Genomic DNA, 25,775 nt, shown 5'->3' with positions numbered 1-25,775 from the left:
CCAAACAGTTTTCCAAAGTGCTAGTCAAAATGTATAATTTTACCAGTGGTTTTATGTGGCTGTCGGTTGCAGAAACCAGCCAAATTGCCCCATAGAACTGATGTTTATTGTTTCTTTGAAATAGACGTAGAAACTGACTCTGTCAGTCTTAAAATTTGAGAAACCTACATTTGTCTAATCTGAGTTTCCTTCTCCAGGAAGCAACCATCAGACCTTCCAGAAAGTATCATGGAACTGAAACTTAATCAGGTCCTTGTATCTGGACTATGAGAGCCGACACTTCACCCATCATAGTTCCTAACCAACCACCTGCTTCCTGTTGACTAACTCCTCTTTCTTACCCCTCCCTAATTCCTATTTTTTCACAGATAGTTCCTTCCTACTACAAAACCTCTAATTTTAGTGAATTGAGGAGATGAATTTGGGACTGACTTCCCATCTCCTCAGCTGCAGCACCCAGATAAACCCTTATTCTCTGGCAACGCTGGTCTCAATGACTTGCTTTCTGTGCAGTGAGCAATGGGACCTAGACCAAACCCCTGGCTGTTTCAGTAACATTGCCTGCTTCCTTGCCAGCACTTCCATTGCCAATCTTTTCTCAGTTTCACATATTTCTGGGCTATATTATATATTGGTATATAATTGTAGCTCAAATTTGAATTCTCTTATGATTAATAGAACCTATAACTTTTAGTTCATTTGGATGTCTTCTTCTATGTAATGTCTAAGTCTTTGGCTACCATTTATTAATATTATATATGTATATACTATACATATATTTCTAAGTTGTGTTTGTATGTAAGTTATCTTGTATTTTCCATACATATACACAGACTGGATTTTATATTGAAATTGTATGGAATCTATATTTCTAGATTTTATGTGTATTAGAAGAGAACAAACATCTTAACAGTGCTGAATCTTCCAATCCATGAACAAAAATTATCTGTCCATTTATTTATGTTACCTTTACTTTCTCACAGAAAAACTTCATCAATTTTAGCAATAATGTCTGATAAAACTCTTGTTAGATTTTTTCTTAGTTATTTAATAGTTTTTGGTGTTATACAATATGGTCTTATTTATCTACTTTCTTTTTTTTGTTTTGTTTTTTGTTTTTTTTTTTTTTTTTGAGATGGAGTTACACTCTTGTTACCCAGGCTGAAGTGTGATGGCGCGTTCTCAGCTCACCACAACCTCCGCCTCCTGGGTTCAGGCAATTCTCCTGCCTCAGCCTCCTGAGCAGCTGGGATTACAGGCACGCGCCACCATGCTCAGCTAATTTTTTGTATTTTTAGTAGAGATGAGGTTTCACCATGTTGACCAGGATGGTCTCGATCTCTTGACCTCGTGATCCACCCGCCTCGGCCTCCCAAAGTGCTGGGATTACAGGTGTGAGCCCGGCCCTTTTCATTTTTTTTTTTTTTTTTGAGACAGAGTTTAGCTCTTGTTGTCCAGGCTGGAGTGCAATGATGTAATCTCAGCTCACCGCAACCTCCACCTTCCAGGTTCAAGTGATTCCCCTGCCTCAGCCTCCTGAGTAGATGGGATTACGGGCATGTGCCACCATAGCAAGCTAATTTTGTATTTTTAGTAAAAACAGGATTTCTTCATGTTGGTCAGGCTAGTCTCGAACTCCTGACCTCAGGTCATCCATCCATCTCGACCTCCCAAAATGCTGAGATTACGGGCTCATTTTCTAATATTTTGTGGCTGGCGAATTGAAAAGCATTTGATTTTTTTCAAATGTTTGAAAAAAATTTATTTTATTTGAGGTATAATTGATATTTACTCTAAAGGGCACATCTTTAAAGGTACAGTTACATGTATTTCAACATATGTATGTCTTCATGTTCCTGTTAATCCCCTGACGGTGCTTGTTACAGTTTAACATTTCTGTTAAGAGAGTGCATTGAATTACTTGTTATCCTCACACTTTATTGTTAAGAACTCTAACTGGCCATCTTTTTCAAATTCTACTCTTTCTTGACCATTCTCGACAGTTTTCTTTGTAGCGATTTTTCTGCCATTAACCATTTTGGTAGAAGTTAACATCTGTTTGAAGTTGCCAGTCTCATACCGCTAAATGAAGTGGAAGAGAATGAAGTGAGGCCCCCATGACCTAGTTACCCAAATGAAGTAAATCCTGTATCAAAAGAAAAAAAAAATCTCCAAAAGGTGGAAATCTACTGAACTCAGAGAAAAACGACTGCATCTCTTGGCTTCTGCTTCCTTGGGGACCCTTTAGAAGTCCTCCAAAGGTCTTCAAAGAAGTGAAAATTTGGTAGAGGTGTTTATAGTATTCCCTGATGTTAGTTTGTAGTTCTGTGGGGTCAGTGGTGATATCCCCTTTATCATTTTTCATTGTGTCTATTTTATTCTTCTCTCTTTGCTTATTAGTCTAGCTAACGGCCTATTTTGCTAATTTTTTCAAAATGCCAGCTCCTAGATTTATTGATTTTTTTGGAGGGCTTTTCTTTTCTCTATCTTCTTCAGTTCTGCTCTTACCTTAGTTATTTCTTGTCCTCTGCTCGTTGTTGGATTAGTTTGCTCTTGTCTCTCTAGCTCTTTTAATTGTGATGTTAGGTTGTCAATTTGAGATATTTCTAGCTGTCTTTTGTGGGAATTTAGTGCTATAAATTTCCCTCTTAACGTTGTTTTAACTGTGTCCCAGAGATACTGGTTTGTTTGTCTAGTTGGTTTTGTCATTGGTTTCAGAGAACTTCTTGATTTCTGCTGTAATTTCATTATTTACCCAGGAGTCATTCAGGAGCAGGTTGTTCAATTTCCATGTAATTGCGTAGTTTTGAGTGAGTCTCTTAATCCTGAGTTCTAATTTGATTGCACTGTGGTCTGAAAGACTGTTTGTTATGATTTCTGTTTTTTTGCATTTGCTAGGAGTGTTTTATTTCCAATTATGTGGTCAACTTTAGAATAAGTACCATGTGGCACTGAGAAGAATGTATATTCTGTTAATTTCGGGTGGAGAGTTCTGTAGATGTCTACTAAGTTATTTTCCTTCTAACAGGTAGGCCTCTCTTCTGCAGGTCTGCTGCAGTTTGCTAGAGGTCCCCTCTATACCCTCTTTGCCTGCGTATCATCAGAGGAGGCTGCAGAACAGCAAAGACTGCTGCCTGCTTCCTCTGGAAGCTTCAACCCAGAGGGGCACAGGCCTGATACCAGCTGGAGCTCTCCTGTATGAGGAACCTGTTAACCCCTGCTGGAAGGTGTCTTTCAGTCAGGAGGCACGGGGGTCAGGGGCCCACTTGAGGAAGCAGTCTGTCTCTTAGCAGAGCTCAAGCACTGTGCTGGGAGAATCTTCCTTGGCAGTATCCGCTGCTCTCTTCAGAGCCAGCAGGCAGGATCATTTAAGTCTGCTGAAGCTGCACCCACTGCTGTGTCCCAGGGAGATGGGAGTTTTATCTGTAAGCCCCTGACTGGGGCTGCTGCCTTTTTTTCAGAGATGCCCTGTCCAGTGAAGAGGAATCTAGCGAGGCAGTGTGACCACAGTCACTTTGCTACACTGTGGTGAGTCCTGTCCAGGCTGAACTTCCTGGCCCCTTTAGCACTGTCAGGGGAAAACCGCCTACTCAAGCCTTAGCAATGGCGGACACTCCTCCCCCTCCACCAAGCTTAATTGCCCCAGGTCCACTTCAGACTGCAATGCTGGCTGTGAGAATTTTAAGCCAGTTTTTCTTAGTTCACTGGGCTCCCTGAGAGTGGGACCCTCTGAGCAAGACCACTTGGCTCCCTGGCTTCAGCCTTCTTTCCAGGGGAGTGAATGATTCTGCCTCGCTGGGGTTCTAAGTGTCACTGGGGTATGAAAAAAACAAAACAAAAAACTCTTGAAGCTGGCTTGGTGTTTACCCAAACAACCTCCCAGTTTTGTGCTTGGAACCCAGGGCCCTGCTGGTGTAGGCGTATGAGGGAATCTTTTAGTCTGTGGATTGCAAAAGCCATAGGAAAAGAACAGTATCTGGGCCAGGTAGCACAGTCCCACATAGCTTCCCTTGGCTGAGGGAGGTTCCCCCCTTGCACTTCCTGGGTGAGGCAACGTCACATCTTGCTTCTGCTGCAGACCCAAGCTGTTTCTATTGAGTCTTCTTGCCAGATCTCCCTCAAAAAGGCATTTGTAAAGCATCAGAGATCTATGGAATTACAACCAAATGACTTTCAATCCAGAGTAGGGAGAACGAATTAGCAACCTGCTACTTTTGTTATTTTTCTTTTTTCATGGATCAGACTGTGGCCAAGACAGAGAAACTGTGTTTGCAGAAAATGAAGCTAGCACTTTTTTTAGTGGTTATGTGGACTAGGGTGACAATACTAAATTTTGAAGGATTTTGCTACAGTTTGAATATTTGTCCCCTCCAAAACTCAGGTTAAAATTTTATTGCAAATATAATGTCATAGGGAGGTGGGGCCTCTAAGGCCCGTAAGATTTCTGCCTTTATATGTGAGTTTAGTGCCTTTACAAAAATAACTTTCCGGAGTAGGTTCTTTCTCTCCCTGTCTCACCTTCTGCCATTTGACGGTGCAGCAAGAAGAACCTCACTAGACGCTGGCCCCTTATCAGCCTCTAGAAATGTAAGCAAATACATTTCTGTTCATTATAAATTACCTGATCTTTGATATTCTATTGTAGCAGTACAAAACAGACAGTGTTCAAATCTTCACTCTTCCTATAAGCCATTTGCTAATTCTACGACAAAATTCGGGAATATAAACCAAGGCAAAAAAAAACTAAAAAAGAAAAAAAAAAAAAAAGCCAACTGCCCAAAGCTCCCGAAGTCCTCTGTATTTAAGGGAACAAAGATTAGCCAGAAGGAGCTATAGACAAACAAACCACCGAACAGCAGTCGGTGAAATCGTTTCTCCCAGGAGCAGTGCCTGACACCAGAGATCTAGCGTATGGTCACATCCGGCAATGGCGATTGATTCTGGAAATGGCTGAAAGCTGCAAAACCAATTCTGACCCTTGGCCGAGGTCATGGCTTTGGGACTGAAAAATCAGTGAAAATTGTACTATTCACGAAGAACGATAGTGATAAAACTGGAAAAGATAGGAGCCTTAAATACATGGCTGATATCACCCTCAAGACTCAAGATACTTGCCAGTCTTTGATGCTGTATTTATTAAGATATTAAATTATTAAAATAAAAACATCTCAAGGGAAGAACTAAATTTTCCATAGATTATGGGGCTAGGGTAACTCAGTGTTACCAAAACAATTAATTCCTCTAATTCCTTCACCAAAATGGTCACCTGACCTCCTTATTTCCTTGAAAGAAAATTAAAGTAGAATATAACTTTATCTGGGCCTCTGACATATAATAGAAAAAAATTATGAGACTTGCAAAAAAAATTTTTCTTCACTTAATTAGGTGAAATACTATTCTAAAAATGAGTTTAAAAACTATTTGTTTTATAGTACTGGTGCAATTTCCATGAAAAATATTTGACTTGTGTTTTGTAAGCCAAATGGTTTACTACAAACACAGGAATAAAAAGAAGTGTTAGGCCAGGCAGTGGCTCATGTCTGTAATCCCAGCGCTTTGAATGCCAAAGCAGGAGGATCACTTGAGAGCAGGAGTTCAAGAACAGCCTGGGCAACATAGTGAGACCCCATCTCAACAAAATATAACTTAAAAATTAGCTGGGTGTGGTGGTGTTCACCTGTAGCCCCAGCCTCTCTAGAGGCTGAGGCTGAGGCTGAAGTATCTTGAGCCCAAGAGTTTGAGGCTACAATGAGCTATGATTGTGCTTTAAGCAGAAAACTTAAGGGGTTGAGGAAAATTATTCATAAGTTATATAGTTAATTTAATAACAGTTTAATTATAATTTTCACATTTTATTCCTTTAAGAAATGAATAACTGTGCCTGGCTTCTAATGTTTAAATCACTTTATTGTTTCTAGTTCCTCTTTCTTACTGTAGAATTTATTCGTAAGAGCAGTCCTACAAAACACCTTTGCCGTACCTTCAAAGATCTTAACGTGCTGCCATCTGAAAAGAGCAACAAGTGCATCCTGTTTCCAAATGAATTGACAATATATTTGCACCTGCTTTCTTTTTAAAAATTAACTTGGACTCATGTGACATTGGAAAGCATCTATTGAGCAAGGGAACAAGAGAGGGAGGAAGAGAGATGCCAGGCTCTTTTAAACAACCATCTCTCATGTGAGCTAACAGAGCAAGAACCCACTCATTGCCATGGGGAGGACACCAAGCCATTTACAAGGGATCATAAAGGACCCAAACATCTCCCACCAGGCCCCATCTTCTACACTAGGGATCACATTTCAGCATGAGATTTGGAGGGGACAAGTATCAAACCAAATTACATGGAGACAAAACAAAGTAGAAAAATAAAAACAGATAAATAGGTGAATGAAATGTGTTATATACTCAGCAGTAAAATTTACGAGGAATTGAAGTTGGGGGGGGAGGAGAAAAAGTGGAAACAGCAACAAAAATAAACCCAGAATACTCAGGACAGGATAAACAGAAAAATCATAGCAAGGTATAATTTTATGGAAAACAAGGATGAAAATACACTTTTAATATTAACCATGGGAGGAGAAAAACAAAAATAATTTAGAAATCGAACTTCTTTTTTTTCTTTTAGATGGCATCTTGCTCTGTCACCCAGACTGGAGCGCACCAGCATGATCTCAGCTCACTGCAACCTCCGCTTCCCAGCTGGGATTACAAGCACCCACCCACCACTCCCGGCTAATTTTTATTTTTTGTATTTTTAGCAGAGACGGGGTTTTGCCATATTGGCAAGGCTGGTCTTGAACTCCTGACCTCAGGTGATCTGCCCACCTTGGCCTCCCAGTGTTGACATTACAGGTGTGAGCCACAGTGCCTGGCCAGGAACGTAACTTCTTTGTTTTTTGTTGTTGTTGTTTTGTTTTGTTTTTTGAGACGGAGTTTTGCTCTTGTTACCCAGGCTGGAGTGCAATGGCGCGATCTCGGCTCACCGCAACCTCCGCCTCCTGGGTTCAGGCAATTCTCCTGCCTCAGCCTCCCGAGTAGCTGGGATTACAGGCGTGCACCACCATGCCCAGCTAATTTCTTGTATTTTTAGTAGAGACGGGGTTTCACCATGTTGACCAGGATGGTCTCGATCTCTTGACCTCGTGATATACGCGCCTCGGCCTCCCAAAGTGCTAGGATTACAGGCATGAACCACCGCGCCCGGCCCAGGAACATAACTTCTTCAGAGAAACAATGGAAGGACAGAATTTAAAGGTCGCTGCTTATGAGGAAGCTGGATGAGGTTGTCTGATATGCTTAGGGCTCGGGATTGGTTTGACCAGGCATGCCACTCATGTGGCCGGTGAAGAACCTGGCCCTCCCACCCTAGCCTTTTAATATGCAAATACAGGACGCCATGATGTTCTACACCAGTGGGATATGTAGGGGCGGCTATGTTGCCAGGCAAATGTAGGGGCAAGAGCAAGAAGAGTAGGGCAGGAATTGCCATGTTTGGATGGATCCAGTTTCTAATGGCCTGCATTTGCATATCAAAGCGGGAAAACTCCGAGTGTTCAGTGACAACAGTGTGAGCAAACATTAGTCCTAGAGTTGCAGTAAATTATTTCAGAAGCTAAAGATAAAACTGGTTTCTGGTTACAATAGGCAGTTTCAGCAGCCAGGCTTGCAGATAATTACATTTTTAGAGCAATGTTTTGTACCTCGAATGTTTTCCCTGCTGGCTTCTCCACTCTGTTTTATTTAGGTATGAAAAGAATTACCCAATTCTTATAATTGACTTTCACACCTAAATTACCTCCCAAAGGCACCCTCCTAATACCACACCATTGGGAGTTAGAATTTCAAATATGAATTTTAGGGGAATAGAAACACTCTCCATGACATTCTGACCCTGGCAAAGTTTGTGTTCTTTTTGCTTGCATTTATTCCATCCTATTAACCCAAGTCTTAACTTTTTGCAGAATCGATTGTAAAGTCTAAAGTTCGGAGTCTCGAGGGACTTCTTTTCCCGAGTCCACAAGGGGTGTGTTTCAAATGCAGGGATTTCCTTTGAGCACCTCCTCCAGGAACCAGAGAAGTTTCAAATGTAAAGTTATTTTTCTGGCTTTCCCCACGGGGGCCAGGTAGGGAAAACCAGGTGGGGCTCTTTGTGTGGCTCTTTTGTCCCAAAATCCCACTGAAAGCTCTGGGAGGAGGGGGCTCTGTAACTCAGGATTGTGGAGCAAGTAGCCAATCTGGTATCAGAATCAAAGATCAATCACTCCAGAGGAAATGTGAAAGAACTCCTCTCATTGGACAAGAACGTGAATGGGGCGGGAATAACTCAAGGGTTAAAACTCCAGCTGCTCCTACCTATACTGATTTCCCACTCTGGGCTCCCTTCCCACAGCAGCGTGGGAGCTGTCTCTCTCTCTCACTCTCTGTCTAATAAATCACTCTTCCGCAAAACTCTTGGGGTCCACGATATTTATTTGAACAGCAAGCTCACCGAGGACCCTTTCCCCATTCTTCAGGGTTAGCCCTCCCATTTCTGGGAGCTGGATATGCTCTCCCGGTTACAGTCTTATCTAAATATCATCAAACAAGATATGCATGAGACTCAAGATTCTATTTCAGAGGCAAAATTTCTCCCTAATTGTGAACCTGTGAAACCAAACAAGTTCTGTGCTTCCAAAATACAATAGTGGGACAAGCATAGTATAGACATTACTATTCCAAAAAGAAGAAACAGAGAAAGAGAAACAGTCCTAGTACTCAAGCAAGTCCAAATCCTAGCAAAGGAAACTTCATAAGATCTTAAGGCTGGAGAATAAAGCCTTAACATAATCATGGCCCACTGGGGCAGCAGTCTCACCTTCCTGACCCAGGGTTAGGAAGGGACCATTAAAAGTGGCAGGGACAGGGTCGGGAAGGGACCCATTAAAAGTGGCAGCATGACCCCCACAGGCAAGCAAGGCATTGCCCATACTGTGTCTCTGTGCCGTGGCCCTACCCGTAAGGCAATTTCCTGCGGAGGTGGAGTTGCCCTCTCAGGGATCTGCTGGGCTTCTCTTCCTTCACTGATCCCCTGGGTGTTGGTCCTTCCTTTAGAAATTAAAATAGCGCTCCTCCCCCAGCCCTGCCACTCTGGGCTTATGGTGGGAGAGACAGCCTTGAGGAATTGCCTTCAGGATCTTTATTCTTTTGTCTTGGAGAATCATGCACGTTTGCATTGGAATTGGTCTATGGTCTGATCCTGTGGAGTCTAAGAAGTCTGACAGTCTTTTGTCATCTTGTCCTGTTTTCTTTGTTTCCTTTGGTCTCAGTGGGCAGTGTTTCCGCTGGTATAGTCCCTTCATTGTTCCTGGCTTTTACTGACATGATCGATCATCCCTACACAGTCTTCTGCATGCAGATGTATGTATTTGGAGTTGAACAGTTTTCTGTGTAGCCTTTGAAGCTTGAGGCGTAGACTGCACAGTCTCCCTTCTGCATTTCAATTATTGTTAGTCTAGAGAAGAGACAATTAGAAGTTACATTAATGATTTTATTAATGCAGGAAAATAAAAATGAATAATACCTACTAAACTTCAAATATAGGAATTTAATATCATTTGAGGAGATTTTAGGACCATACCTGGTCCCAATTCATGAACAAAATACAGCCAACTCAGATAATAAAAGTAAAAATTCCTTTCTATTGTAAATAATATGCCACCATTTTTTACATTCCAATTAGTTACACTGGAAACTAATCACTTCTGAATCTAAAATCTCTTCATATGTATACCCAAGTTAAATGAAAGCTTTAAAATGTTTATTTTAAAACAAATATTTACATTAAAAATAAATTCATAATTCAACTTAGAATTTGATACTGTGGTTTGTGGAAAAATAAAACATTTTCTTCAGATGTACGCAGTTTTACTTGGTAAGGAAATGAAAACAAAATTTAAAATCGTCTAATCCATATATACACACATTCACATGTGTGTGTTTGTGTGCATGTGTTAGGCATTCCATGTAGAGATTTCTACATCTACATATGTGTTTTACTCTAGCATCTTTAATCTTTTGGAGTTATATGATTAATATAACTTGTTTAATTAATATAATTTGTTTTCTTTCATAGCAGATGAGAAATAGCTCAAGAAAGAGTGAGGATGTCACTTCAATGTAAAATGGGCAAAAAATGAAAAAGATTATGGTCTAATGCTATCCCTATTTAAAAGAACAATGTAATAACCTCTGTTCTATAATTGAATAATTGGCCGCTATAGGGAGAAAACAATTTTTTTTTTTTTGAGACAGATCTTGCTCTGTTGCCCAGGCTGGAGTGCAGTGGCTCAATCTTGGCTCACTGCAACCTCTGACTCCCAGGTTCAAGTGATTCTTCTGTCTCAGTTTCTGAGTAGCTGGGATTACAGGCATGTGCCACCATGTCTGACTAATTTTTGTATTTTTAGTAGAAACAGTGTTTCACCATGTTGACCAGGCTCAGGCTGGTCACAAACTCCTCACCTAAAGCGATCCACCCACCTCGCCCTCCCAAAGTGCCGGGATTATAGGGTGTGAGCCACCATGACCAGCCCCAGCCTAAATATAAATATTTACTAAACTATGATGATATGTTAGCATAAAACAAAATATTTTTAAAAGACTGAAGGAAAGGCAAATAGAAAAAGAAAACCAAATGGAACAAATAACAAACAGTAAGATAACTTAAAGCATACCTAATCACATTTAATAGAAATGTCCTAAACATTCCAATTTTAAAAGCAGAAATTGTTAGATTAGATTTAAAAAGTGAGATTCAACTATATTCTGTCTATAAGAAACTCACTGTTAATATAAGCTGAAAATATATACCACTCTAGTACTAAACAAAAGGAAACTAGAGTGGTTATATTTATATTACTCAAAGTAGCATTACAACACACAAAATATCATTAGTTAAAGTGTTCATTACATAATGTTAAACTCATAAATTCATTAGGATTATGCAACAATATTAAACATTTATGCAACTGAAAACAGAGCTTCAAAATATATAAGGCAAAAATTTTCTTGACCTGCAAGGAGAAATACATACATCCATTATTACACATCAAGAGTTTGATACTTTTTTTTTTCTGAGACAGAGTCTTGCTGGGTTGCCCAGGCTGGAGTACAATGGCATCATCTTGGCTCACTGCAACCTTCCCCTCCTGGGTTCAAGTCATTCTCCTTCCTCGGCCTCCTGAGTAGCTGGGATTACAGGTACCCACCACCACACCAGGTTAATTTTTGTATTTTTAGTAAAGATGGGGTTTTGTCATGCTGGCCAGGCTGGTTTCAAACTCCTGCCCTCAGGTGATCTGCACCCCTCAGCCTCCCAAAATCCTGGGATTACAGGTGTGAGCCACTGTGCCCAGCCTTATTTTTAAATAATTGATACTCTATGGTCTTTTAGCCTGACTGATGGTGTCATGGACACCATGTTAACCTCTGTGACCTGCATGGACACTCCAGATGAGTTCCTGGAAAATCTAAAGTAAGTAGAAGACCCTGAAAAGAGGAAGAAATGATCAACCCTTACTTAACTTTTAGATGTTCTCTATTGTTGCTTATTCCCGCCCCAATTGATAAGGCTATTGGCCTTTGTAACTGACCTTGGTCAACCTCGTGACTCCATACCCTACAACCCCCTCCCAGCTTGTAGAAAACCTCCTTAAACTGTAACTTTCCACAGCCCATCCCAAACCTACAAAACCAACTCCTATCCCTCTGCCCCTCACTGACGCCATTTTTGGCCTCAGTCCACCTGCAACCAGGTGAAGCCTATTTGGGGGGTCTCTTCATTCAGCATGCACGTTTTAACAGATACCTCTATCAAAAAACAACCAACCAACCAAATATACAGAAAATCAGAAAAAACTGTAGAAGACTTGAGCAACTCTCAACCAACTTGACTAAACTGACTCTTATAAAATACTACTCTGGCTGGATGTGGTGGCTCACACCTGTAATCCCAGCACTTTGGTCGGCCGAGGCAGGCAGATCGCCTAGGGTCGAGTTTGAAACCAGCATGGCCAACATGGTGAAATCCCATCTGTACCAAAAATACAAAAATTAGCCCGATACAGTGGTGGACGCCTGTAATCCCAGTCACTCAGGAGGCTGAGGCAGGAGAATGGCTTGAACCCAGAAGGCAGAGGTTACAGTGAACCAAGATCATGCCATTGCACTCCAGCCTGGGTGACAGAGTGAGAATCCATCTCAAAAAAAAAAAGAAAGAAAAAAAACCCATTCTATTCAAAAACAGCAAAATACAATTTCTGATTAAATACACGTAAAACATTTTTAAAAACACACTATAGTCTAGTCCATAAAACTGATGTCTATAAATTTAAGTTTTAAATTATACAAAATAATTCTCTAATGAAAATGAAATGAAATTAGAAATCAATAATAAAAATATGTCTGAAAAATTCACAAATATTGAAAACTAAATGACACATGTAAATAATCAATGAATCAAAGAATGTAAAAGATAATTTAGAAACTATTTTTAACTGAATGAAAATAAAAAATATCTTAAAATATTTATGTTGCCAAATCATCTTACATATTAATAGCATAAAAAGCTTTTATTAGAAAAGAGATTTCAAATCAACATATCAGCTATCAATATAAGAAACTAGAAAAGCAAATTTAACCTACTGTAAGAAGACAGTAACTAATAAAGCAGAAATCAGTGAAAAGAAAATTTTTACCTGAATGGTAAATAAGCACAAAAAAATGCTACTTATCATTAGTCATTAGTAAAATGCAAGTTAAAACTACAGTGATATACCAAAACACATAGTTTAGTATGTCTAAAATTTATTTATTTATTTACTTATTTATGAAACAGGGTTTTGCTTTGTCACCCATGCTGGAGAGCAGTGGTGCGATCTTGGCTCACTGCAACCTCCACCTCCCAGGTTCAAGCGATTATCTTGCCTCAGCCTCCTGAGTAGCTGGGATTATAGGTGCCTGCCACCACGCTTGGCTAATTTTTGTACTTTTAGTAGAGACAGGGTTTCACCATGTTGGCCAGGCTGGTCTCGAACTCCTGACCTCAGGTGATCCATCCACCTCAGCCTCCCAAAGTGCACCCAGCCAGTATAAAATTTAAGAGGCTGATCAAAACAAATGTTGACTAGGATGTGAAGCAACCTCTCGCTCAGATTTTCTCTTAAATACTGCTAGAGAGAAAGTAAATTTGAAAAATACCACCACTTTGGATAACAGTGTGGCACTTTTTAAAAAGTTAAATATATACTTATGATATGATTCAGCCATTTTGTTTCTAGGAATTTATATTAAGGAAAAGAAAGACTTCATTAATGTGATACAAAGACTTGTACACAAATATTTGCAAGTAGCATGATTTATAATGATCAATAACTGGGAATTGCCCAAATATACATCAATATGTGAAGAGATAAAAAGAAATTAATTCTTTACTCATGCAGTGAGATAGATGAATCTCAAGATAACTTTGCTAAGTGAAAATAAGACATTAAAAATGATATATATTGAAGGACTTCATTTACATTAAATTCTATGAATTGCAAACTAATCTAAAGTGACAGAAAATTGATTGACTGGAAAAAAACAGAGGTAAGTAGGCAGGAACACAGGAGAAATCACAAAGGTACAGGCTTAGAGAATCTTTTCCAGGTAATTTATATGTTAATTATATTGATGTTCTTATGGTTTTGTGCATATATATTTTCTTGAGACATCAGATTATATACTTTATATATGTGCAATGTTAATTATATCTCAACATATCTGGTAATAAATTCAGAAAGATATATGTGTGATACTTAATGTCTCTCCTCCTGTCTTTTTATCTGTAAGATGAACACAATATTAGACCTGCCTTCCATAGTGCTTAGCATATAGTAAACAATTTATATTACTCACTAGTATTTGTGTTGACTGCTCTACAACTAACATAACTTTCTCCCAAATTTAGGGCCTAAACACTTTTTACTAGATCTATTAAAATGTGCAAATATCCTGAGATTTTGTGAAATGAGTGATTAGAATGATTACAGGGAAAGTTTAGGGAAAAAAAATCCAAAACTATAGACCCCTTGGGTCAGAGACTTACAGGTTGGGTGAGAGAATGGTGCCATCTTCCCACTGCCAAGATCCATTTGTTGGAATATATACTAGTCCCATCCAGTGGTATGACTTCACCAATTTAAGGAAATCCTGTTTGAAACCACAAATAAACTACAAGTAAAATCAGTGTTCATAATTTTAGTAAATTCAAGATCGTAACTATTTCATCTGTTCTCACACTTGTAAAAAAAATACATTCTGTCCCCTAAATAGCATAATTTCCATCTGGGCAACACATACATGATACCTGCAATTTCTGTGCTTTTGTTTTTTTTTTTTGAGACGGACGGAGTTTCGCTCTTGTTACCCAGGCTGGAGTGCAATGGCGCGATCTCGGCTCACCGCAACTTCCACCTCCTGGGTTCAGGCAATTCTCCTGCCTCAGCCTCCCGAGTAGCTGGGATTACAGGCATGTGCCACCATGCCCAGCTAATTTTTGTATTTTTAGTAGAGACGGGGTTTCACCATGTTGACCAGGATGGTCTCGATCTCTTGACCTCGTGATCCACCCGCCTCGGCCTCCCAAAGTGCTGGGATTATAGGCGTGAGCCACCGCGCCCGGCCTCTGTGCTTTATTTTTAATGAAGAAAGATTTAGGGTTGTTATTAGAATAACCAAGTCACAGTGTCTCTTTTATGTTTCAGGTTCATATTCCAGTGAGTTGCCTCAGATGTTAGGATTAAACATAGGATGGGAAATTAAATTACTCAACCTGTTCCGCTTTGCTGTATACTTTCAGAAGGCTGGCATTTTGAGACATACAAGAAGCCTGGCTCTCATACCAGTTTTTATTCTCATTAAAAAATTGGTAGCAGTTATTTCTATGACATATCCAGTTTTTAGGACATGGGCCACAGTAACTTTCTAGAAAGAGAGAATATATTATTAACACCATACATCTGAACATTATAGCAGATGTTATCTAGACAAGTTAAATGTCTTTTTCACTCCAATGCTAAAATTTCAGATTATTAAATTATTACAGTCATAACCAAAGACATATCTCTACATATTCATAGACAGAGGCCAGGGAGGGTGTGGTGTCTCATGCCTGTAATCTTAACACTTTGGGAGCCCTAGGCGGGTGACACATTTGAGGTTAGGAGTTTGAGACCAGCCTGGACAACATGATGAAACTCCTCCTCTACAAAAATACAAAAATTAGCTGGGCGTGGTGGCACATGCCTGCAGTCCCAGTCACTTGGGAAGCTGAGGTATGAGAATCACTTGAACCCAGGGGATAGAGGTTATGGTCCCAGGTACTTGGGCGGCTGAGGCATGAGAATCTCTTGAACCTGGGAGGCAGAGTTCTGAGATCACCCCATTCCACTCCAGCCTAGGTGACAGAGAGAGACTCCATCTCAAAAAGAGAGAGAGAAGGATGTCAAACCTAAGTAGCCTCTGCTCTTATAAGTATTTCCTCATTGTTAAAAGAAAAACAGAAGCCATAGTGCATTATGGACTAGAATTAAGTATTTACTTTTTCCTTTTTTTTTTTACATCATCGAATACATGCCTACACAATAGTGTAGGTAAATACATACAATATATGCTCTAAAATATTTTTAAAATTCACTTACCGATCAAGGGAACTTGAACTTCTTGGTTGAATAATGCTATTAAAATAACCGTAAATATTGAAAAAGTTTGTATTGTTGGTAACATAATATAAGCAAATATAGTTTACAAATTTCTGGGCTAATAGCAAAAATGTGACAAAGGTAAATTCAATATTTCTAGTTTATGTTTCTGTGTTTCTGAATACTAACAAAGGCAGTACATTATAATTGTTAACAATGTTGCAATCTACCTCTCTATTTTCACTTACAATTTAGGAATACGGCAGTCCATATTGTTACCATAACAATGAAACGGATTCCCATAGCTACAGCAATGAAACAGCAGAAAAATAATGGAGTGACTGTCAAAGAAAAAAGAGACAGATCAGAAGAGGGGGCATAAAGGGTTTGGTATCTTCGTATTTAATATAAATATTAGAGTTACTTTTTTAATGTAGTATAAGTCCTTTTCCTGCCTTAATTTTTTTTCCCAGAACAGAATGTGAATACCTTGCAAATGATCAAAAATGAAGAGTACAACAACATAATATTTCCTCCTATCCTTCTGTAAAAGTTCCCCAGTCATCCCAAGAGTAAATTATGCTTATGATTTATTATTTTCTATGCAGATATGATAATAAACATAAACAAAGAAAGAGGAAGCATCATCAAGATGGCTAACTACAGGCACCCAGCACTCACTTTCACAAAGAAGGACCAAAACAACGAGTAGATAACCACACATTGAATAGTGTTGAAGGGAGAATGCTGGAATTCAGCAAGAAAGGCACCAAGTCTCTCTAAGGCACAGACACTCAGGGTGATAGTACAGAAATGGAAGAGAAGCAGGTGACAAGGATCAGCTTGGAGCCAAGAGGGACTCTCCATGGAGGAGAAAAGGCAAACAGGAGCTCCCGAGAAGTCCACATTCCCATTACAAATGCCTGCTATCCTAGCTATAGGAGAGCTCCGCATTCCTTACTAGCCCCAAGTCCAGTATAGGGAGTTGACTGGAATCCACATAACTGCATTATTCCAGAGTGGGAATTCACACTGGGCTCCCCTGTCTTCTCGGGTACAAACTGCACCAGTTTGAGAGTGTAGCCACCACCAAAGTACACCCTGCTCTGGGGCCTAGCAGTTCCTTCATCTTCACATCCTTGGGTCCCAATAGCTTCTGCATCTTCACATGCCTGGGGCCCTGCTGACATTCCACCAAATCCACCTAGACGACTGCAGCATAGTAACACCAGGTGATCCCAGTCAGTGGCGTAGGTGTGACCCTTGCATCAAGCCCATAAAGAGCCCTATGTCCAGGGAACAAGTGATGCAGCCAAGTAGGGAGTGTGTCCTCAGCATAAAGAGAGTCATGCATGTGCCCCTCAGATTCCCAGAGCCACTTGCTTGGGGCCCACTGCCACCACTGCCAACAATCCTACTTTCCCCAGCAGCAGGCCAGAAGAGCATGGAATGATATATTCAAAATGCCAGAAAAACCTTTTGCCAAACAAGAATACTGTATCAAGCAAAGCTATCCTTTAGAAATAAAGGAGAAATATTCTTTTCCAGACAAGCAAAAACTGAAGGAATTCATCACCACTAGACTAGCTGCACAAGGGATGCTTAAGGGAGTCCTATATCTGGAAGCAAAAGGATAATATCTATCATCATGAAAATACACAGAAGTATTGAACTGGTAGGGCAGATATACAAATAAGAAAGAGAAAGGAATCAAACATTATCACCACAGAGAACCAGCAAACCACAAAGATAAACAAAGCAATAATAGAGGAGAAAAAATCAGTAGGTATGCAGAACAATGTGTATACCATAAAACAATTAAGAGCAAGGTGGCTGCGAAGAACCCTTTAGTGATTATCTTCTCACAGAAACATCAAATTAAATAACTATACATGCAAAAAAGTATGTTTAAAAGAATTCAAGAAATTAAGTGAATTATCACAGTACCCTGATTTTAGCATTATAACAAGAAAAAAACACATTAAATAGGTAAGAAAAGATGGCCTTGCCTTGCCTCTTCCAAACCCAGGTAGTTCAGTGCTTAGAGAGAAACTGCCTGCTTGGGAAAGGGAAATAACAGTGTGGGACTTTGTGTTGGAACTTAGTACTGGCCCCACCACATTGGAACACGGCAAAAGACAGAGACTGCAGGGCCCTTGATTTCAAACCAGTGCTCATATGGGGAGTATTTTGACCCATCATGGGCCAGAGGGGAGTCCACTGCCTAGGCAGGAGGAAACTTAGCCTCAGCCCACTTTATCATCAGCTGACTAAAGTGGCCTTGAGTCCCCAGAAAATTTCAGTGGCTGCTGGCCACAGCAACTATGGCCCTTGGGCAAGTCCTGGCACAGCACTGGTCTGGGAGGCTGTGGACAAACAGAAAGCTTTCCAAACCCAGAGAAAGATATGAATAACCAAATATAGGAAGGTCGAAGATTATCGAGCAGATTCAACCCAAATAAGATGACCACAAGGCATATAAAATTTAAATGTTCAAAGGTTGAGACATAGTGAGAATTTTAAAGAAAACAAAATTTAAAAAGCAAAATAAAATAAAAAGAAGCTTCAACACATCTGTTAGCAGACTTCTCTGCAGCAACTTTACAAGCCAAGAGGAAGTGGGGTGACATATTCAAAGAGCTGAGGGAAAAAACATGCCAACTGAGATACTGTACCCAACAAAACTATCAACACTATGGAGATAAAAGGTATTTCTCAGGCAAACAGAAGTTTAGTGAAATTGTTACCAGCAGATCTGTCTTACATGCTATGCTAAAGAGAGTTTTTCCGTCAGAAAAAAAGAATACAAATGTACAATAAGAAAACATTTGAAGGTATAAAACTCATTGATAAAAGTAAGTACACAGACAAATTCAGAATATTCTAATACTGTAGTTGTGGTGCATCAACCACTCAGATCTTTAGTATGAAGACCAAAAAACAACTCTATCAAAATAATAATGACTACAGTTTGTTAAGAGATAGTCAATGTAAAATGATGTAACTCCACACAAACATAAATAAACATGTGAGAGGAGATGGAATTAAAGTGTAGAGTTGTTTAGTTTTTCCTTTTCTTTTCTTTGTGATCAAAGTTAAGTTGTCATCGGTATAAAATAATTGCTGTAGCTATAAGATGGCCATTTAAGTCTCATAGTAACCACAAAACAAAACCCTGTAATAGATACACTAAAATGAAAATCAAGGAATTAAAATACACTGCTAGAGAAAGTAACTTAATCATAAAGAAAGACGAGAAGAAAGGAAGAGTTAGAAAACCACTAGAAAACAAGGAACAAAATGGCAATAGTAAGTTCTTATCTACCAATAATAACAACATTAAATGCAATGGGTCTAAATTCTCCAAGTAAAGATACAGAGTAAGTGAATGGATTAAACAAAACAAAACTATATATTGCTTATAAGAAACTCACTTTGCTTGTAAAAACACACATAGACTGACACTATAGGGATGAAAACAAATATTCCATGAAAATAAAAACCAGTAAAGAGCAGGCATAGCTATACTTAGACAAAACAATCTTTAAGTCAAAACACTAAGAAGAGACAAAGAAGACCATTATATAATGATAAACGGGTCAATTCAGCAATATAATATGTATATGTATACATATGCACCCAATACTACAGCATTCAGATATATTAAACAAATATTAATAGACCTGAAAGGAGAAATAGATTAATACAATAAGGGTAAGGTAGTTCAACCACTCATTTCCAGCAATGGACAGATCATTCAGGCAGAAAATCAGAAAAGAAACATCAGAGTAAAACTATAATCTAGACCTAATGAACCTAACTAAATGTACAGAACATTTCACCCAACTGCTAAAAAAATCCACATTCTTCTTATCAGCACATGGAACATTCTTCAGGATACACCACATGTTAGGTGACAAGTCTCAACAAAGTTTCAAAATTCAATATTACATCAAGTAATTTTCTAACAACGGTGGAATAAAACTAGAAATTTATAACAAGAGGAATTTTGGAAACTGCACAGATGTATGAAAATTGAACAACATTCTTTTGAAAACTCTCTACAGTGAAAAATACTGATGAATAAAACTGAGGAGGATGCAAAAATAATGGAAAGATATCTCATGTTCATAGACTGAAAGAATATTATTAAAGTAATCATACCACTCAAAGCAATCTACAGATTCAATGCAGTTCATATCACAATACCAATAACATTCTCTATGGAAATAGAAAAAAAAATCCTAAAATTTATATGGTATCACAAAAGACTAAATAGCCAAAGCAATCTTGAACAAAAATGAAGAAAACAGGTGGCATCACATTACCTAACTTCAATATATACTATAAAACCATAATAACCAAAACAGTATGGCATTGGTATAAAAATAGACATTTACACCAATAAAACAGAATAGACAACCCAGAAATAAATTCATGTATTTACAGCCAACTGATTTTTCCAGAAAGACACCATTAGCATACACTGGAAAGAACAGCCTCTTCAATAAATGGTGCTGAAAAAACTGGATATCCACATAGAGGAATGAAATTAGTCCCTGATCTCACACCATATACAAAAATCAACTCAAAATGGATTAATGACTTAAATGTAAGATCCAAATCTATAAAACTACTAGAAGAGATTGGAGAAACACCATAGGACATTAGGCAAAGATTTTATGGATAAGACTTCAAAAGTACAGGCAACAAAAGCAAAATGAAACAAATGAGGCTGTATCAAACTAAAACACTTCTTTACTGAATAGGAAACAATTTACAGAGTGAAGAGACAACTTGTAGAATGAGAGAAAATACTTGCAAATGATTCCTCTGACAAGAGACCAATATCCAGAATACACAAGGAATTCAAGGAATAGCAGTAGCAGCCACAACAACAACCACCAATTTGAAAATGGGCAAAGGATTTGAATAGATATTTCTCAGAAGAAACACAAATAGCCACAAAATATATTTTTTAAAAGTTAAATGCCATTCATCATCAAGAAGACCAAAATCAAAACCACAATGGATATCATCTCACCCTAGTTAGAATAGCTATTATTAAATAGACAAAAATAACAAATGACAGTGAGGATTCACGGAAAGTCTAAGGTTTATTTAATGTTGGTGGGAATGTAAATTAGTATAGTCATTATGGAAACAGTATGGAGGTCCCTTAGAAAACTAAAAATAGAACTACCATATGATTCAGCAATCTCACTTTGTCCAATGGAAAGGAAATCAGTATACTGAAGCAATGTCTGCATCCCCATGCTTACTGCAGCATTATTCACAATAGCCAAGATATGGAATTAACCTGTGTCCATTAAAGAAGAATGGCTAAACCAAATGTGTGTGTATGTATATATATACATACATGTGTATATATGGATGTGTATTCACACACACACAGACACATACACACACACACACAGAAACACAATGGAATACCATTCAGTCATAAAAAAGTGTGAAAAGAATGAAATCCTATTATTTGCACCAACATGGATGAGTCAGAAGCACATTATGTTAAGTAAACCAGGCATGGAAAGTTAAATACCACATGTTCCCACTCATATGTGGGAGATAAAGACTTTTAGGTCATAGAAGTAGAGAGTAGAAAAAGAAATGATAACTGTTTGAGGTGATGGATGTGCCAATTACCTTGATTTGGTCATTACACATTGTATAGTTGTATGGAAATACCACTGTATCCCATTCGTATATATAATTATTACATGTCAACTAAAAAGAATAAAAAATATCATTCCCCTTAACTACATATTAAAAATACATTTTAAAGAAAGTATAATATACAAAATATCCCATGTATTTTTTTTTTTACCTAAGACTATCCTGATGATTAGTCCATATCATGGCATATAAGGATACAGTTTATAAATAGCTGCACTGTATTTCACTGACAACTCTGGACAGAATCTAATTTTTGACAGACTTTCAATTTTTTCCAGTGGATATTTAACTTGTTTCTTGGGTCTTGCTATTAGAAATAATGATGAATTTCATACCCATCTGTGCATATTTTTGAGTCCCGATCTGGGATAAATTCCCACAATGATAATTACTGAGTGGAAGGGCATGTGTGTTTTAAATTTTGGTTAAGAGTCGAAAATTTCAGTCCAAAGAGGGATTATTGCATACAGCACTTTGCATTCCTAAATTAATTCTGGAAAAGTGATGCTATTTGTCAACAATTTATTTCTTAGTTTTTAATCAAAATGAATAGGTGAGGGTCATCTGTTTTCTTCTTTTTCATACCAACTATATACAGGTCTACTATCAAAAATATTCTGCCTTGAAAATAGACCTTGGAGAGCATATCTTCTTCACTGCACTCAGACACAATTCTATAAATAATAATCAAGTTATCACTTCTATAATGTTTAAGAACATATCTCTGGAAGATTTTTTAATTTCTTTTCTCTTCTGTTTCTGATTTCTATTTAGTTTTTTGTTTGTTTGTTTTTTTCAGTGTTCTCGTAGGAACTCCTAATAAATAAGCTCATCATTTTTAGGGCATGATAAGATTCCAAACTCAGTAGCTTTTAATACCATAATTTTATTATATATTTTAATATTATATTATAGTTCGTATTATTCCTACTTTCCTCATGAAGGTAAACTGAATGGTTGTCATGATCTAATCACATCGTTTCCAAGATTTATTTTAATATACTGAGAGAAGACAAATGGAACACAGGACTTACAGTTTTCTCTACATTTGCTTTTGATTACTGGACATCTTTGCTTTTGCCATCGTGTCGAAAAGTCACCTTTTGCTAGCTCCAAGTTATAATTACGAAATTCGCTCATTGCTAGAGAAAAAGAATTCAGGTTTGTATACATGAGTCAAGACCTTTCTGCCATTTGGGGCATAAATTTTAAAAATTCAACTTGCTGTTTCCATCGATGTACTTCCCATGAGTATCCTTTTAAAAGTACAACATGAACTTACTTTTGTTTTATATGACTACATTATTATGTTTACACTTTACTATATAAATAAAATTATATTTATTCCATGGGAAAGTATCGTTAGCAAAATCCTATATACTATTAAAATTAGTTAATTCATAATGTATCATAAAATGTAACATTACAAGAAAGAGCCTTGATACAGTAAAAAGACAGATGTAGGGAGAAAGACATGTATTTAGATCACAGATCCATACATACAAACTTGATAACTTCACAAATAATTTAGCCTTTGCATCCCGGTTTCCTAACACACAAAAGAATAAAGAAATCAAAAAGAAGAGGATACTTTTACAATCAAGTATGGGTATTTTAAAAATAAAATATAATGAACTTAGCATCAATGACATCAATCATTTAGTAAACTCTTAGTAAATACTAGAGTGTCTAATTTTCTTTATAGTGAAGGATATACACAGGCTAAAATAGTAGGATCTAACACTTTGGAACAAGGACAGATAATCTTGCCTCTGAACAAAATACCTAAAGAATCATTTTACTTTCTTGAAATACTAATTATTTACTGATGATTAATATTTACTTAAAAGCCTTTTTTAAAACTTTTAGGTTCAGGGGTGCATGTGAAGGTTTGTTACATAGGTAAACTTATGTCACAGGGGTTTGTTGTACGAAAGCCTTTTACAAAGTGAATGATAATATGAAGTATCTTTTATAGCTAAAATTAGACATTGTTTGCAAATGTAATATCTAACTCAGTTATTAAACATATGGAGTAAAGAGTATAGGTATCACTTTGACATTGTTTGCAAATGTAATATCTAACTCAGTTATTAAACATTTGGAGTAAAGAGTGTAGGTATCACTTTATGGATGGAGAAATTTAATGTTAGAGATGGCAAAAATCATATAGCTTATTTAATATGTTAGCAACTGTGAATAAGTTATAAATTAATAAACACCTTTAAGATAAGAAGCACTTCAAAATACATGTCACTTGATTTGTATATTGCACAAATCTACTAAGATAAATATGGAATGTTTCATGCCTGTATGTGATGGAAAAAGAAACGAAACTACACAGAGGTTGTAATTGACTCCACTTCAAATCTAGAGGGTGGTCAACGTTGAGTAAAATTCAAGTCTGACTCCACATCTCTTCCTCGATTTCAAGCTGTCCCAAATTGTGAGTGACTTTACCATAGTATAGTTAATAAAATAAAGGGAAAAACTTTTTAAGTTTTTGGACTTGATTTAAAATACAATATGAACCTAACATGAAATCGACATAAATAGAACATGAAAAGAATTGGAGTAAATTGCTTGCCTATACCTTATATGCTTGTATACAATTCTCAGTATCTTAAAATTGTATAAAAACAAAACTACACACTTAAGTGGAAAAAACATACCCAAGCTGTGACGAGGCCTCCGACCACGAATCCACCCCATTGTATAATTATACCTCAGAAAAGAATCTGAAGTCTTCAATCCACAAAGGATTCCTGAATAAAAAAAAAATTGAGCATTGGTGTTTTCTTTTCTTTCCTTGTGGTGAGATACAATATTTTGAATAGAAAAGTAAAATGCAGAAACTTTTCCCCTGTGCATGTCTCTAAGGAAAGAATGGAATAACAATTCACATAAAGCTGGGCAAAATTAATTTTATACATTTCTCTTGGTTGTGAAAGAATTGCCAATTATTTCAAAATGTCATAACAATATAATGACTATTTTAATTCACCTACGTTGAGATATTTAATACAAATAGTTTATATTACTGATATTAGATAACAACACACATAGTTTTCTCTTTATAGTTGTTTACTGCTTCTTGGCCTTTTAGCTAAGATCAAGTGTTTATACTTGTTTATTTTATTTGGTGATAATTTAGTTTTCTGCAAGCGAAACTCAGGTAAGTTATATGCGTTTTTGCTCAGTGTCTTTGCCTAGTGCATTTTAATCCAACATGCCCATATTATCATCAACAAATCATTGTCACCATCATCATTAACAAAACTAATTTCACATGTTTATATAGTAACATCTTAGTAATGCATAGCAGAGCTTCCAGAAAAAATAACTATTTAGTAAATATGCATACTGCTTAGATTTAAAAAATAAAAGCTATTTCACATTTGATTATGATAGTTGGGAAGCACAGACACGACTTGTTTCACCTTGCATGTAAAGATGTGTATCAAAGGTTGCCCCTAAAACATCAGAAAACTCATACATTTGAGAATTCAAATAGAAACTCAACTCTTTTAATCCGAAATATAGATTCATTTTTCCAGTTTTGCTTAGAGACAAAGCTTCTTTTTATGGCAACATTACAACTTCTGACTCTTCAGTAAGTATATCCTAATTACCTATCATCAGATAAGGTGATAGAACATACACCAGAAATGATAAACATTCTCTATCTCAGGAGCTCTATTCGAGCACCTAAGAAACAATTAGAATTACCTTATAGCATAAATATTTTAGTTTTTTGAATTGAAATATAGTTCCTCATATATTGAATAAACACACACATGTACACACATACACACACCTGCTCAGAAAGGGATGATCTTGATTCTTGTGGATAAAAGCCTTCTATAAAACTAGAAAATTTAGACATGCCCCGAATTCCTCATCTTGAATTGAAAGTAGAGATACTCAGTACATTTTTATCTTTGAGAAAGATATGACAAATATTATAATCTCATCTTCCTGCGGAAAAACATAACACAAACCACAGTATTTGCACTTTATCACCACACAAAATGTTATTGCTAATTTGGTAAAAGAGATGGGACCACCTACTGTTTGATAAATGTTAGGTTGGTGCAAAAGTAGTTGTGGTTTTTCCATTATGTTTAATAACATTTTAGGACTCGAAAATGATGAATTTAAATGATGCCAAATTATAAAATCCTTTATATTTTAGAGATTCACTTTAATTCCAATTAATACCTCAGGTTTTACTGTGTTATTTACAAAGCAGAATTCTAAATGTACATTAAAGTACACAAGTCAAGACCAGTAAAATCGATATTGAAGGTAAAGAAAATGAGGGAGCCTTGTTCTACGGCATAGAGACATGTGTTA

General features: G+C 37.4%; 1 protein-coding gene across 3 annotated transcripts; it reads right to left on the bottom strand.

Annotated features, from left to right (window-relative positions):
- Positions 1 to 7,536: 7,536 nt before the first annotated feature.
- Positions 7,537 to 25,345, bottom strand: KLRK1 (killer cell lectin like receptor K1). 3 transcript variants are annotated; one of them, XM_009003265.5, is made up of 8 exons: positions 25,237 to 25,345; positions 24,092 to 24,184; positions 22,454 to 22,561; positions 15,971 to 16,063; positions 15,723 to 15,758; positions 14,855 to 15,006; positions 14,129 to 14,232; positions 7,537 to 9,493 (listed from the first exon to the last, which is right to left on the bottom strand). In XM_009003265.5, the coding sequence occupies exons 2-8, from the start codon at positions 24,129 to 24,131 to the stop codon at positions 9,376 to 9,378; spliced, it is 651 nt and encodes a 216-aa protein (XP_009001513.1). In that variant the 5' UTR covers positions 24,132 to 24,184; positions 25,237 to 25,345; the 3' UTR covers positions 7,537 to 9,375. The 3 variants fall into 3 exon arrangements, with proteins under 3 accessions (XP_009001513.1, NP_001244178.1, NP_001244177.1); NM_001257249.1 differs by lacking the exon at positions 25,237 to 25,345 and having other exon boundaries at positions 9,313 to 9,493; positions 24,092 to 24,175; NM_001257248.1 differs by lacking the exons at positions 15,971 to 16,063; positions 25,237 to 25,345 and having other exon boundaries at positions 9,313 to 9,493; positions 24,092 to 24,175.
- Between the last annotated feature and the right edge of the window lie 430 nt (positions 25,346 to 25,775).

This window comes from Callithrix jacchus, chromosome 9 (assembly GCF_049354715.1).
Source record: "Callithrix jacchus isolate 240 chromosome 9, calJac240_pri, whole genome shotgun sequence".
In the NCBI taxonomy this organism is placed as follows: Eukaryota; Metazoa; Chordata; class Mammalia; order Primates; family Cebidae; genus Callithrix; species Callithrix jacchus.
Note: the sequence above shows the minus strand (reverse complement) of the source record. Positions and strands in the feature narration are given on the sequence as shown.

Bases quoted from the DNA above. Each gene is read 5' to 3' on its own strand.
- KLRK1 (XM_009003265.5), bottom strand. From the start codon at position 24,131: ATGGGGTGGATTCGTGGTCGGAGGCCTCGTCACAGCTTGG. The intron at 22,562-24,091 runs GTATGTTTTTTC...CTTTTTCTCTAG, and splicing joins GAGGCCTCGTCACAGCTTGG to CAATGAGCGAATTTCGTAAT. The intron at 15,759-15,970 runs GTAAGTGAAAAT...TTATTTTAATAG, and splicing joins GACTGCCGTATTCCTAAATT to CATTATTCAACCAAGAAGTT.